This window comes from Gopherus flavomarginatus, chromosome 22 (assembly GCF_025201925.1).
Source record: "Gopherus flavomarginatus isolate rGopFla2 chromosome 22, rGopFla2.mat.asm, whole genome shotgun sequence".
In the NCBI taxonomy this organism is placed as follows: Eukaryota; Metazoa; Chordata; order Testudines; family Testudinidae; genus Gopherus; species Gopherus flavomarginatus.
In genome coordinates, this window is record NC_066638.1 from 3,846,609 (window position 1) to 3,860,632 (window position 14,024).

Sequence of the window (14,024 nt, forward strand, 5' to 3'; positions counted from 1 at the left end):
TGTGAAATACTTCACATAAAACTTCTATTTAAAGGGGGTAGCAGGGTGTGGCATATGCCATGGCTAGTCTGCTCCTGCACCACCACTACTAAGCATTTTGAAGGGCTGATATGGCCATAACGGACATTTTCTTATTCAACATATAGCTCCTTGTGCCTCTAGCTCAGACTGGCCCAGTAGTACTCCTGCTAGCCCTGAAAACATTCTCATCACTACTTGAGAGTGAGCTGGATCCTGGTCCTTCGTGTCCATCATCAAGGTGCGAGCTGAGTTCTGGATGCAGGATTTTCTTTGCCTTGGGGGATGCAGATAGACGGGATAACAGGATTTTTCAGAGCCCAGCTTCAGTTTCCAGCACCAGCTAATAGAGGAAGCATCCTCATACAAACCAAGACTATTTTATCTGGACAGCCCCAAGAGAGAGTTAGGTATTGGAAGCCACCAGTTTTCGCCTGACAGTTTTCTCTAATGTAATCCCCTATAAAAGCCATTTAAAAATATTAATGAATCTTGTGGAAAATTTTGCTTCCTGACCCTACGGAGATCCATGCATGATTTTTGCATTTTGGTCAAGAAAACATGAAGGGTACGGTGGGCCATTTTCTCACATGGTGTAAATCAGCATAGCTGTATTGTCTTCTATCAATGTTTCTTGAGACACTTATCTCTGAGGTTGGCACAAAGCAGATCATAAAGAAACTAAAGCTGACTACTTCTCAGTAGGATGAAAGTCCACTGCAACTTTTTAGAAATGCTTCTCCCCAAATTAGGCTGAAATTCACCCCTGTGCAGAGAACCAGCAAAAGGCTCAATGCATTACTGAACCTTAATTATGTCCATAACATGGGACTTAGTGAGGAATTTGGCCATTGGCAGGCCATTAGTAATGCGGGTGATTCACCCTTTAGAGCATAAATTTGAGAAGGGGTAGTTTAAATGAATTTGAGATGCTGCAACAGAATTGGCTGAAGTCTATCTAAAATGCATGGAGCAGGAATGAAATGAGCAGGAGCACACAAGTCACCTGAAATTTTGGACATGGAAAAAAATTGGCAGAGGAACCATTCTATCTGTTTGCAGAATATGGGTCCCAAGACAACTGAGTCATGGCAAGAAAACTTTGCCTGTTGAAGATTCCCAAGTCAGTTTCAGACTGTGCAGTAGAAGATACACTGGGCACACTCCAGTTGTTACCTGTTTGATTTGGAGCAATACTTTGATCTCATTTGACCTCAGCCCTACCATCAAAAGGGAGTGGATAGTTATCTGCATTCAACCAGGCCTTTATGTATGACATCTGCTATATCCTATGCTGCTAAACTGAACGGCATTTTTAAGAGTACACAACTGTATTCCAGGATATGTCTTCAGACTCCTGCTTGCTAGGAAAAATCAAGCAGAAATATCCTGGAGGCATCAGAATAAATATGCTAAGGCTCAGTTTACGGTAAGGAGCTATCAGCTTCATTGAACACCTTCCCCCTAGTAGTGGGGGATAAAGTCTAGGGGTTGGTTTAAAAATATTATTCTCACTTACAGCACCAAGAGTCCCTGGTGGCCCAAGTGATAATGTTTGTGGTATGTACGAAGTCAAACAAGATGATCATAACGGTGCGTCCTGGCTTTAAAATCTATTAAATCTAACTAAACTTCCCCAAAGAGTCCTGATCCCGTGTAGTAAAGGATGAATTCTTCAGGTTTGGTTCTCCAAAAATCTTGAGTCAGGAACAAATACAATTGGGGTGGAACTATGTCTAGGATATTATGCTGTCTAGGCCACTTCCTCCAATTACTTTCCCCCTGAGCTTATTGGTTATATTTGATTATTTTGTTACCACTGGAAGGAGATTTTGGTCCTGCAATTTCACCACATAGATTTGAAGGTGACTCACTCCCCTCCCCCCACCACATCTGATTCAAATCCCATTAAAGTCAACAGAAAGACTCCCATTGATTACTGACTGTCTGACTCCTTTGTGCTCTATCTGTTAAATTGGAGCTTTAAAGACTCTCATAAATGAAAGAACACACCAGGCACAAGTCAGCAACTTGCAAATGTCTATTTATTGTGCTGTTGTACTACAGAATGAGATTACCATCCTGCCATGTTTAAGGTATCTTATTAAGGTGAATTATTCATTCTATTCAAAGCCATGCGGAATAGCAACACATAACTACCGCCTGTTCTTTATGTTAATGATAAAATACAGAGTTGCAGTTCAGTGTTAACCATAGTTAACCCCTGAGATATCTCAGTATTAGGGAACTTAAGAGTCTTAGTCTACGTCACTTTCACTTTTCATGTCAGGGACTGTCTTGCGGTTTCTCTAGATTTGTTGTTTGTACAAAATTAATTCAAACAAGATTTTAGATTGAAATTCCAGAGTGTCCTATAACGGGTAGAAAACATGAGCCGGAATCTATTATGAAATATGCTTTGCCAATGGTAATGTCACATATTTTCCCACGATGATCTATGTAGTCAGCATGGGAACTTATACAAGGGGAGGTCCTGGATTGAGGAAAGGACCCTTGTGGCGTCTCATGATGGGAAGGTGGAGAAAATAACAAGGGGGCCCTACAGGACAGGAGTCCTGGCAGGTGAATTCTAGCACTAATGGGATACTGAATAAATAGAATCCTCCTGACAAACACTTATCTTTTGGATTGCTCTGAGTTGCTGCGCTTGCCTGGGAAAGACATGCCAATGGAGTGAAGTGAAAAGAGAGATGCCAACAGTAAGCACCCAACTGTCACATGTTTTGGGGTGAACACCTTGATTTTATTAGCAAGGTGTAATAGCTTAAGGGAGAGGCATATAACTAAACATTCTCTGTTCTGTGGAGATCAATGAGTTAAAACGGTATTTTCTGTATGTCTAGATATTTATATCGCCCCATCACCAAGTATTTATGGGTTTATCGTCACCCCCACTTCACCCCCAAAGAGGCTGAGAGGTATTACACCCAGTTTCCTGATGTGCCACTGAAGCACAGAAATATTACAGAGGCGTTGAGCGCCGACCTGCCCCATTGATTTCTGCTGCAGTTGTGGGACTCAGGCCTGACTTTTCACAAGTGGTTACTGATTTTAGGTGCCTCCATTTCTGGGTGCCCAACTTGAGGCCATCTTAGGGGCCCTATTTGAAGACTGTGCTGGACATCTGCCTTTTATAAACCAGGCTCTTTTTAGATGTCAAGCTGGGCACCCAAAATCACTAGTCCCTTTGAAAAATGTAGGTCTGGGTGCTTCTGAAAACCAGACCTTGGCTACGTCTAGACTACCTGCCGTATCGGCGGGTTAAAATCGATTGCTCGGGGATCAATATATCGCGTCTCATCTAGATGCGATATATCGATCCCCGAGCGCGTTTATATCGATTCCAGAACTCCACCAACCCCAACGGAGTTGCGGAATCGACAGGGGGAGCCGTGGACATCGATCCCGCACGGTGAGGATGGGTGAGTAATCCGATCTTAGATATTCGACTTCAGCTACGTTATTCACGTAGCTGAAGTTGCGTATCTAAGATCGATTTCCCCCCGTAGTGTAGACCAGCCCCTTATGTGATTTACCCAAAGGCAGCCAGGAAGTCTGGGGCAGAGCCCACAACCTCCCACCCACTTTGCAAAGAAGCAGTTCCCACCTGAGACATTAGCGAGCCAGGCTTTGGCTCATGAAACTTTCAGAGGACTTACCAGCAGCCCAAAGGGGAAAACAGTGGGGGAGGTAGTTTTTCTCCTTGACAAACTGAATAATTACTGTACATTATACCCCAATGTTCATGCTGTCTAATGTATCTCACTGTTGCATTTCAAGAACACTCACCAGAATTAGTTGGTCTATGCAAAGAGTGGCCTATTCATATAAGCAACCCCTGTATAACTATGACTATGAAATGACTTCTCACTCCCCCTATACTCACCTTTGCATGTTTATAGATTATAATTATATATCAGCATCCATATTATATTGTTCTGATACCATGCAGCAGATGCGCCTCCAGTACCCCCAACCAGTTCTTGTAGATTTCCTGTTCTGAAGTCTCTCTCTTAACACGGGCAAGATGATGCAAAGAATGGGACAAAGTCAGGACTCTTTTGGTTTTGCAAAGCGTTGTTTAGGGATTAGTTTTGCAAACTACAAACTCAGTGCTGTTTCTGCTCCACTTTCCATTTGATGTGAATGCCGAACGTTTTGCAGGGATGAGGATTTGGATAAATGGTTCCAGTTTTGGCCCATCTCTAGAGGATTTAAAAAAAAAATCACGTTTCCTTTTAAATTGCCAAACATCTCCCTTTCAAGGGTGTTTGTGTTTGGATCATTTGAGGGTTTCCCTACACTTTCCATCAGTCTCTGCTATGCTCCTAAGGGAAAACTATATGTACAAAGCAGACATAGGCCTGAACCAAGACACCTGAGCCAAAACTCCAGAGTCGAAACACCCTAGAATTTTGCAAGTGTGTGCATAAAATCTGAACCCCAATTCCAGGCTGAATTTCACAATAGTCTTTGTCTCCTGAATCCAAAATCTGGCTCCAAACACCCCAGAACTTTGAGGGGTTCTGGATCCAGATCCTTATTTTGTGAACCCATCTCTGCTCTATTGTCTTCAGTAAAATCAGAGACTTCAATCCTGCAACTGTCTCTGTGCTCTTTGCAGGATCAGGGCATAAATCCTAGCTCCAGTAACTCTCAGTTCATTTCTATTAATCCATAGCTTATTTCAGTCAAATGTCAGCTACACAAAAAAAACAAAAGGGGGTGGGGGACTTCCCCCCCTGGATTTATAGAACTTTTCCTTCTGGCAGCCACAGAAACAGGAGAATCCGAGTGTCACAGAGAACATGAAGGTGTTTTCTTCAAATAAAAAGAGGTTTATTAAGATAATGAGAATGACACTGTGGTGTGTTGTACATCGATTGCAGCTTTCAGAGAAACAACAGCAAGTACAAAACCCTGCAGAACTTCTGTAGTCATTATCATCACAGTCTGTTGCCCATGCTACAGTTTTGTGACTCCAAAACTTCATTCCCATTTCTAATGGCAGAAAATCCAAAGACTTTCCTCTTTCCAAAAGAAAAAAAAATCCCAATTCAATTAGATATAAATAACTTGCACTGGACATTTTAAAACTTTCGGATTTAATTACACATAAATAAATATGTACAGATTTAGAACAGTTCAGTTCAATTTGGCCTGCTTCAAGTTCTGCTCCTTGTGCTTTATTAATTATTAATTATTATTATTAATTTTAGAAACCTGTGTGCTGTTATTTGTAGGTCATGGAGTTTTATTTAGTCCCAGGTGTAACTTAACCTGCTTGACCCCATTGGCTTGCATGTAACATCCCAGAAGGTTCTCGTTGATCAGTTCCCATCGTGGAAAGAAGTCTGAGTGTAAGATTGTTCTCCTGACTTGGCTCAGGGTTCCATAGGCCCTGCAGAAAATCTGTAGTGAGTGTCAGTTTGTTGCAAACTGTAAACAGAGTCTTGAAACCTCTTGAAAATCAAGGCAGGAACGCTGGGGATTTTCCTCTTGTCTTGGGCATAGGACTATTGTGTAGGTGGCATCATTGGAGGATTCCCTGTCTGCCTGTTGAAGGCAGGTTATACATCCAGATCTGCCTGCAATACAAAAAAATCCCACCTGACTTACTTCTGCCTCAGTTTCAAAAACATGTTGAGTGGCTACGGCCTTTCCTCTCTCTTGATTTTTCGGTGTTTCAGTTTGAACAGACTCCTGGAGCACTTCAGTATTTTGTTGTGGGTTAAAAAACAAAACAAAATAAAATTGCACATGACTTGGCTTCCTGCATCCACAATTAAAATAAACAAAAGCCATCAGCCTGTCTTATTCTCTCGATCTCAGTGATATCCATTAAGGTTCTTTTCTTCTTCTTCTTCTTAAATTCTTTAAATCATCTTGTTTATTTGTTTGCTTTAAGAGTTGCGTCCCAAGTTCAAACATTGTAGTTCGGAAAACATTTTGCACTGGGTCTTAATATTTTTTTTCCAACACCAATAAGATCAGACCTCCTATCATGAGCTGGGAAGAGCTCCCCCCAGGGGAGGGGTAGGGAGGCAGCATGTTATTTCCGATGCTTCACTTCTTTCTCTGATGTTTTAGAGTCTCCAGCTGCATGCCCATTCCCTGTGCTGTTCATGAACATTTTATCCAACCCCTTGAGGGACTCCACCAGGTAGTTCTGGAAGGCTGTGAGTGCTGCGCAGATAGCTGGGCCCCCAAAGCCGTGGGTTATCAGGCTGAAGTGAGTCAAGCAGCTTTGGACACCTGGCTCTAAGATGAGAGACGGGCGGCTGTTCCCAAGTGGAGAACGATCCTGGGCCATCAAGTCTGCAAACTCTTTACAAATTTGCCTACAAGAGAAAGGAAGTCATTATGTTTTTAAAGAGCTGGAAATCTATGGTCCTACATTTCCGTTTGTGCTCTGTTTCTGTAATTTATTTAATCTGTTATCACTGGGGGGACTGGCTGAGCCCTGAGCTGATGGGGATTGAAGGTTATTTCCATTGGACAGCTGTTTGCTAGCCTGGACAAGATGAGTTTGATGGGTCTCCAATTTGATTCCCTGTGCATCATTAAGAAGCCCCAGTAAGAATCATGTTTGCACAGGTGTCACTGAGGGCATGATCTGAAAGCAGTGGGGTTGCACAGGTATTACTTAGGGCATAATTTAGCCTGCAGAATCTTTATGATTGGTGATGATGTCCGAGAAGGAAAGAACCTGGCTCGAAGCTCAGATCCCAGGAGGAGTTTGCAGGACTGGCAGTTAAATAAAACTCTCTTTTACTTGTAAACTACGTGAAATGATCTGAAAGTCTCTGAGGCCCAAGAAGCAAGGAACCCCAAGGAATCACTGTTCAGAGCAAAACATCACTTGAAAACAGTTAGCTTAAAACAATCCAACAACAAAAAATCAGAGGAAAGTGTCCGGTGAAGTGATGCATTATCCCCACGGGAGATGTCATGAAAGGCAAACATAAGCCAAATGCATGCAGACTCAGTGAGCATGTCCTTTCAATGTTCATGTTCGTCCTTCCCATGTGAGTGCATGAGGCATTTCACTGTGTTGTGTATCCATTGGATATGAGTGTGTGCAGCACATTCCCGTGAGTGTGTCCTCCTTGCGAGACTAGAGCTCTTTGGGGCAGAGACTCTCTTTCCATGATATGTATATGCAGTGCCTAGCACAAGGGGGCCTCGATGCTGCTGGGGATTCATACTCACTTGGTAGCCAGAAGCATGTTTTTCCGGGTGTGGAGTTCGCTGGGATCGGAGTGCTGACGGCACAGGTATTCCGCTGCTGCCTTCGCTGGGAACTCTGTTTCACACACGTAACCAAAATCCCGGGCCAGGTGAACCGCTTCGCCTAGAAGGAGGACAAATTAATGAGCTGGGTCTGTACTTGTGTAACAACAAGGGAGCATTTTCTGCAGAAGTCTCCACATATCTTATTGGGATACCTGGCTCATTTCTGTTGGGGCTGGATGCCCTTTTTCTCAGATCTCTAGGAAAGGGGAGAACAACTCTGGACTCTTCATGGTTGGCTCTAGCATTCTGGGAGTAGCTGTGTCACACAGTGGCTAACCCCTGTGAAGTAGGTCCAGCTCTCCTGTGCCAGGACAAGTGCTCGCATTTGGCCAATTAAGAAGGCAGGGCACCACTAGGGGCTATAAAGGACCAGGGAGGATCAGAGACAGAAGGGGAGTGAGGGATGCTCCCCTGGTAAAGGTGATCTCCCAGCGGAGAGGCTGTGGGGTCTCTGCTGGGAAGAGTGGAGCTGTTCTCTGGATGTGGAAGGGCTGCACTGGCTGTCGTGGTACAAGGACAGGTGCGGACTGGGCTGGAGAGCTGGGACATGAGGAGGGATGCTAGGGCAATATGTTGTGGGTGCTGTTTTGGATTATGCTGGGGAAGTTCTAGACTAAGGTTGTGGCACTTTGTTAAGGTTTACATGCATAGGACTTCTGTAATAAATGGAACCCACAAGGGCTATATTTATACTTGGGAAGATGCTTTGGACTCTTTCTGGAGATGCTCCAGGAGGGAAACTGAGGCAGACAGGCCTGTCACGTTGCATCTGCCACAAGGGGGCCCTTCTGGAGGTGCTGTGCTATGTCAAGCTCCCACCGAAAGCAATGGGAGTTTTTCATACCCTGCTGTGGTAGAATCATGCCTCAGGAGTCCTGACTGACAGTGCCTGGCTCTAAGAACAAAATCCCTCCCTCCCTCCCTCCCTTCTTTGCTGGCTCAGAAAATAACACGCCAAAGTCAATGTGGCTGAAGGTATATCTGGGTGGAATCTGCTCCATTGTGCTGTGTTCTTGAAGGAGGAAGAGTAACAGAGACATCTCTGTCCCTCCCATCTCCCCCATCCTCTCTCTCTTTCTCTCATCTGTTTTCTCCTGCTATCTTTTCCTACTAGCTCTCCTATTTCAGAATCAGAGTATGATCCCATTGCATTAGGGAACCACGCTGCCTTACCACAAACCCAGTCTATCAAAGAGGACTGACTTCTTTTTTGGCAGGGGGACACCCTAAGATGGTGATTACTCCAGAACAGGGGAAGGGGGGAAGCACAGGAGGAATAGAAGGAAGATAGGTTCTTGTTTGTATCCCTCCTCACTGAACCGAAAGGCCTAAGGGGAGAGTGCTCAGCCTGGGTATCCATCATTCCATGGAACTGCCCTCTCATTGATGAAATTGATCCATCTTCAGGCATCCCCATGGAAATAATCAGAGCTGATAGCAATTGATCATGCCCAAACCCCCGGTTAGGCAGACAGAGCTAATTTGATTCTCCCCCCGCTGTTCATACGTATTCGGCCATCCATCCTAATAGCATTAACCTAGTTCCCATAGCTGCCACCCCAGCTCCGAGAATCATGCAGTGAAGCCTTGTTTGGGCTTCCCGTATGAAGCTTCTCAATTTCCTTTCCCTCCTCACTCCTTCAGCCATAATTATATAATGAAATGCTAGGAAATTAGAGTTGGGGCAGTTTTGTGTGGGTGGGCGCATGGGCGCAACATGAATGAAAATATATTCACTTCTGTGGAACAGGGAGACGGTGGCTATGAAAGGGGGGTGTAACAAAGGACTGGAAGTTGGGACTTCTTGGCTCTGTCCTTGGTGCTTGGTGGAAGCATGGGCTAGTGGCTAAAGCTCAGTGTTTTGAAGGTGACTAGTGATTTGGGTGCCCAACTTGAGATATTGTAAAGGGGCTTGACTCGAGGGTCAGTACTCATAACATTCTTCACATGTTTTTAAAGTGCTTTGCCGACTCAGGGCCTGGTGGAGCAGGGGCTTCCTTACCTGTTGTAATGAAATAGACTGGGGCACCAGCAGGCCGGTGTGGCGCAAGAGGGCACATGGCAGAGATGGCCATGAAGGAGAGCTGTCAAGTGACTTTACACAGGTAATGCCCTAATTCAGCTGACATTTCACCCCGTGTGTTTCTTTCAGTGCCTGAGCAGTTCCAGTAAAGTCTTTGGGCCAGAAGCCTGCATTAGCCACATTCTTTTCACACATCTCTTTTCTGGAGTATTTGAGAGTGTTTTGAAAGTTGGAATGTGCCCTGGTATCTTGTGCAGAATTAAGACCAAATTCATCCCTGGTGTAACCCCAGTAAAGCCTGCACCCAACACGCCAGAGTGCAGACCGCCAAAAATCCCATGAAAAATTCCAAACACCAATTTCTATTTCTACCAACTTGCCCATGTGACTCTCTCAGATATTTCTAACGTGTCTATCATTGCAATATCTAAGTACTAAATATTGTCATTGGGATTTGCATAGTATATTCATGGAGGACATCACGGTAGCTTCTGCTCTTCCCTTTCCCCTGTTTCTAGCATACCTTGCTTCTTTTTTATAAGAAGATAATAAGACTGGCACATGAGACTCAAAAGAGACAAATCTTAAAAACTGGCTGAACCTTAGCACAGGAGAAGCAGCGTGTGAGTTCTACCTGAAGCAAAGCTCTGGAAGCAAACAAACTGTCCACTAAGCACTGGAGACATCCCTCCAGTTCAGCCTTACGTGACTAATGTTCTTCTTTTGCTATTTTAGGTGATGCTTTTTGTTCCCCTGTCTCATTTACCCACAGACACCAGTTCTCCCTCCATCTATATTTATGAACAGCTGTGCGTCAATATAAAAATATAATTAACTCTAAAAAACACCCAGTAATAAATTAAAAAATGGATAAATAAAAAGTACAGAGGCTGAAGAGTCAAAGGGGAGCAAACAGATTAAAATAAGACAGCAAATGTCCAAGCAAAAAGGGCCTGAGGCATAGCAGGGCAAGCTAGTTTCTGTCTGCTGAAAAATTGCAAAGCAATAGCACCTTCCCCTGGGTGAACCATCTTCCAATACCATAACACTGCGTTTCAAGAGGAAACCATATCCATCAAGCACACATGGCACCACTCTTCTATTTACTATGAGCCATTAAGCAACAACCAAAAAGTCAGCAGCTTCGTGAAATCAAAATGTATATTTCTTCCTTTCTTCCATTCTTTTCTTTCTTTTCTTCTAATGGAAATCAGCCTGTCATTCAGCACGCACCGACTGCCCTTGGTAACAACCTCAGCCTAATGAAGCGGGTCATTTAATTTGCTGGCAACAATGGAGACGATTTTCTATTCAAAAACTGCAGGCAGCTGCCTCCAACACGCTGGGCGCAAATACAATGGATTCCGAAGCTGGAAGGGAGTTGAAGCCACCATTTCATTTGTCTCCTTCCTGTCTCCTTTGGTCCATAGATGCGGTAGCGACATCATCATTGCCACAGTGTGAAGGCTGGGAGTAGAACTACTAAACATGCAGCTTTAAGCAAGGGGACTTCATGCTTGAAGGCAAGTTATATGTTGAATATGGAGGCCCTTCATAGCATGTTTCCCATAGCCTCACTCAGCATCCACCACATTCACAGATCAGCCACTACAGACTATCTCCCTCCACACTCCCTTGAAGGCTGTGTTTCCTCCAGCTTCTCTTTTGGGAATTGAACCTTTCTGTCTCACACGGCAGAGCCACTGAGTCAACCTCAAGCATATTTTTATGGACTGTACAGAGCACTAGTGTATCATGGATCCATACATGGGGGCAGCTAGGACTGGAAGTGCATTTGACCTATTTCAAAGGCAAGTCAAGGGAACATGTGGAGATCTACACAAGTCTGAGTCCCAACAAAATAGGTCTGTTTGGGCCAAGGACACAACATTTTCAGTAGTGCAGTAAGTTTACAATAGAAGTGAGTTCATATTTGTGAATCGGTTGCTGAATATTTGTGATAATTTCTTAATGAGTTTGCTTTGACCACGTTCCTGCTCCTTTTGTGTTTTCTTTCTGTGAATCTTCATGTGAGTGAGTTTTACTTGTAATAATTCACAAAAGTGAATTTTAAGCTCAAATAGTCATTGATAGCACATTTCAAACTTGTGCTGCAAATTTGGTTAGGAGAGTTAAGCTCATGCAATGAGGGAGCAGAAAGAATAAAATGTGACTTATGTGAACCACACATAGCTAAGCAACACAGGTTGGGTTTCAGATTTCAGTGGTTCTAAATTCTAGATCCCATGATGTTCTAAAGGACCCAAAAGCATTGGTTGCCATGTGTAAGCACTGCAACATTTGGTCTGACAGGTCTGCAGCTACAGAGTCCTACCTCGTTCCGATTGCGAGTGCCTTCTCCAAACTATGCTCTTGTTAGCCCAGCAGAAGACGTGCTTGGGCCAAGATGGAGAATTACATGCACACCCTACTCTGGATTAATGGTGGCTGCTGCATAATCTGGTCTGTTTTAGGCCCTCTGGCAAATTGCAAATGGAGGATTTAGAATGAGCAAAGATTGGGAACCCTAGTCTGATGTTAAATCACAGAATGACTTACCTTCCACCAATGACGTCAGCAAAGTGACATTGGCAGCTTTACGCCTTCCTGCAGGTAGATTTAAGCCTATTTTCTCTAATCTTTCCCTTAAACACCTTCCGCCATTTTTTGATTTTGCCCTGCAAGAGGGAAACAAGGAGGGAAAAAGTTTTAGTTGAAAGGAAAGAAAAAGAAGCACACAAACTGCTGTTTCTCAGCCCGTTGTAACTGAGCAGTCTCTTGATCTGGCATAAAATATACAATGAGCGTCACAAATCTTAATTGTAAGGAGGACTGATAACAGAATATAAAGTTTGTTAAAATCAATTTCTATATTCCAAATGACGTGGTAGTCCTGGATTTTTTTATAGCCATGAAAAGAACTGCTGTTCAGTGAATGAAACAGATATGAGAATAAAAAAAACCTTCATCCAGTCACTAGTTTTATTGTTTCAAATTCTCAACAATAGCAATCCTCAGTGATGCCTTTGTTCCAACAAACAGCAGCTCATCTAAGTTTGTGCAGGAGACTCGCAAATTCATTAACAAAGAAGCATTTGGGCTGCAAGCTTGTAGGAACTTGCAAGGCGATGTGCTGTATTGCAAAAATACCCATGTGCCCAGGAGTGCACAGAGACCTGCTGGGCTTTAATGTTGTTCTTAGGGAGTCCCACCTCCAAAAGATGGGTCTTACTGGAGTGACAACAGCAACAGCCAACCAGTGAGCTTCCCATGCAGAAAACATCATTGCAGGTTTGGGGCAGAATCTCTGCAAAAAGTAATAAAATTGACTATCACCCAGAGCAGCAGCAAAACACATGGCCTGTTACTGGAATAATTTAATCCAGCACCTTTGCAGCCTTTGCTATTCTGAGATAAACATCCTGGACTGGGACTTCTCTATCCGATGACAAGTTATAAGAATAACCACTTGGTAGAGCTGAACAAAGCACTCGCAATGGATCCCAGAACTAGGGCACAAGCTGCAAAATTCATACTTGGATCCAGATATTGAGCACCCCTGAAGTTTGGCAAGGAGTTTGGGACAGGGCTTTGGCTTGGCCTGTTACAGACTTAGGGGGCAGCTGCTCAATTTGGATCAGGATTTGAACTTTCCCAGATTCAGATCTAGGGGGTTGAAATTGTAACCAGACCTGTACATCACACCAAATCGGAAGGACCCGCAGGTGCCATCTGAAGTCAGTGGGACGGTCACAAGGGCATTCCCTAGACTGTAAGCTGTTTGGGACAGGGTTTATCTTTTTGTTCTGTGTTTGACTGGGGCTCCTAGGCTCTACTACATGCAGATAATTAATAATGACAAGGGTTCATCACTGGAAAATAGCACAGATACTTTGACCTGAAGGAAGCAGAGGAGAGACAAAATCAGAAAAAGATAAATATGGTGTGATGCCTACCTTCTGAGGACTCCTCCGAGAAGAGAGGCATTGAGACACTCTGGTGGGGAGAGCCTTCTCTGCACCTCCCCGACGGTCACCTTGTACTTAGAGGTGGAGCTGAGAAGGGAGAGCCGGCCAGGCACGGAGCAGAAGACCTCGTTGGGATTTGTCACCCCACCAATCAAACTGTCTTTGTTCATCGACAGGGCAGAGATGGTGGTGCCGTTTGCCTTTGAGGGGATGGGCACTGGAAGGAAAAGCAGCACCAGAGAAAGAATGTCACTGGAAAGGGTCTAAAGCAGAGGAAGCAGATACCTGGTGATGCTCGGGGCCACTCTGGCAACATTCCAGGAGCTCAATGCACAGGCATTTCCATTGTAAGAAGTAAACAGACATGACCATGGTGTTTCCCTTGGTCTTGTATGTTTCTTAATGGAGAAAGAGAAACTGCCTGAGGGGTGGTTTGAAAACCAGGCAAGATGCAGATCTGTAACTTATCCCTCCAAATTCAGGGGTGCTAGGACCCGGGGTTCCTGTTTGGCCTCTAGGAAAGGACCAGGTACATAATTTTGACCAGATCCCCAATCCCGCCTTCCTCTGTCTGCCTTAGGGGTGCTTAGGGATCCAAGATTTTGGTTTGGCCTGTCACAGAGAAAGGGGCCATTTGCAAAATTCAGATCTGAATCCTGTTTCAAGATTTCCAGCGCTGCTGATTTTTTGAGGGGTTT

General features: G+C 44.2%; 1 protein-coding gene across 1 annotated transcript in view; it reads right to left on the minus strand.

The window, feature by feature from the left end:
• Window positions 1-6,091: 6,091 nt before the first annotated feature.
• TFAP2E (transcription factor AP-2 epsilon) overlaps window positions 6,092-14,024 on the minus strand; it is a 43,292-nt gene continuing 35,359 nt past the window's right edge. The window contains exons 4-7 of the mRNA XM_050932557.1: window positions 13,315-13,543; window positions 11,918-12,036; window positions 7,252-7,393; window positions 6,092-6,380 (exon numbers count right to left, since the gene is read on the minus strand). Coding sequence (XP_050788514.1) covers window positions 6,092-6,380; window positions 7,252-7,393; window positions 11,918-12,036; window positions 13,315-13,543 — 779 coding nt within the window. The remainder of the gene's footprint in view (window positions 6,381-7,251; window positions 7,394-11,917; window positions 12,037-13,314; window positions 13,544-14,024) is intronic.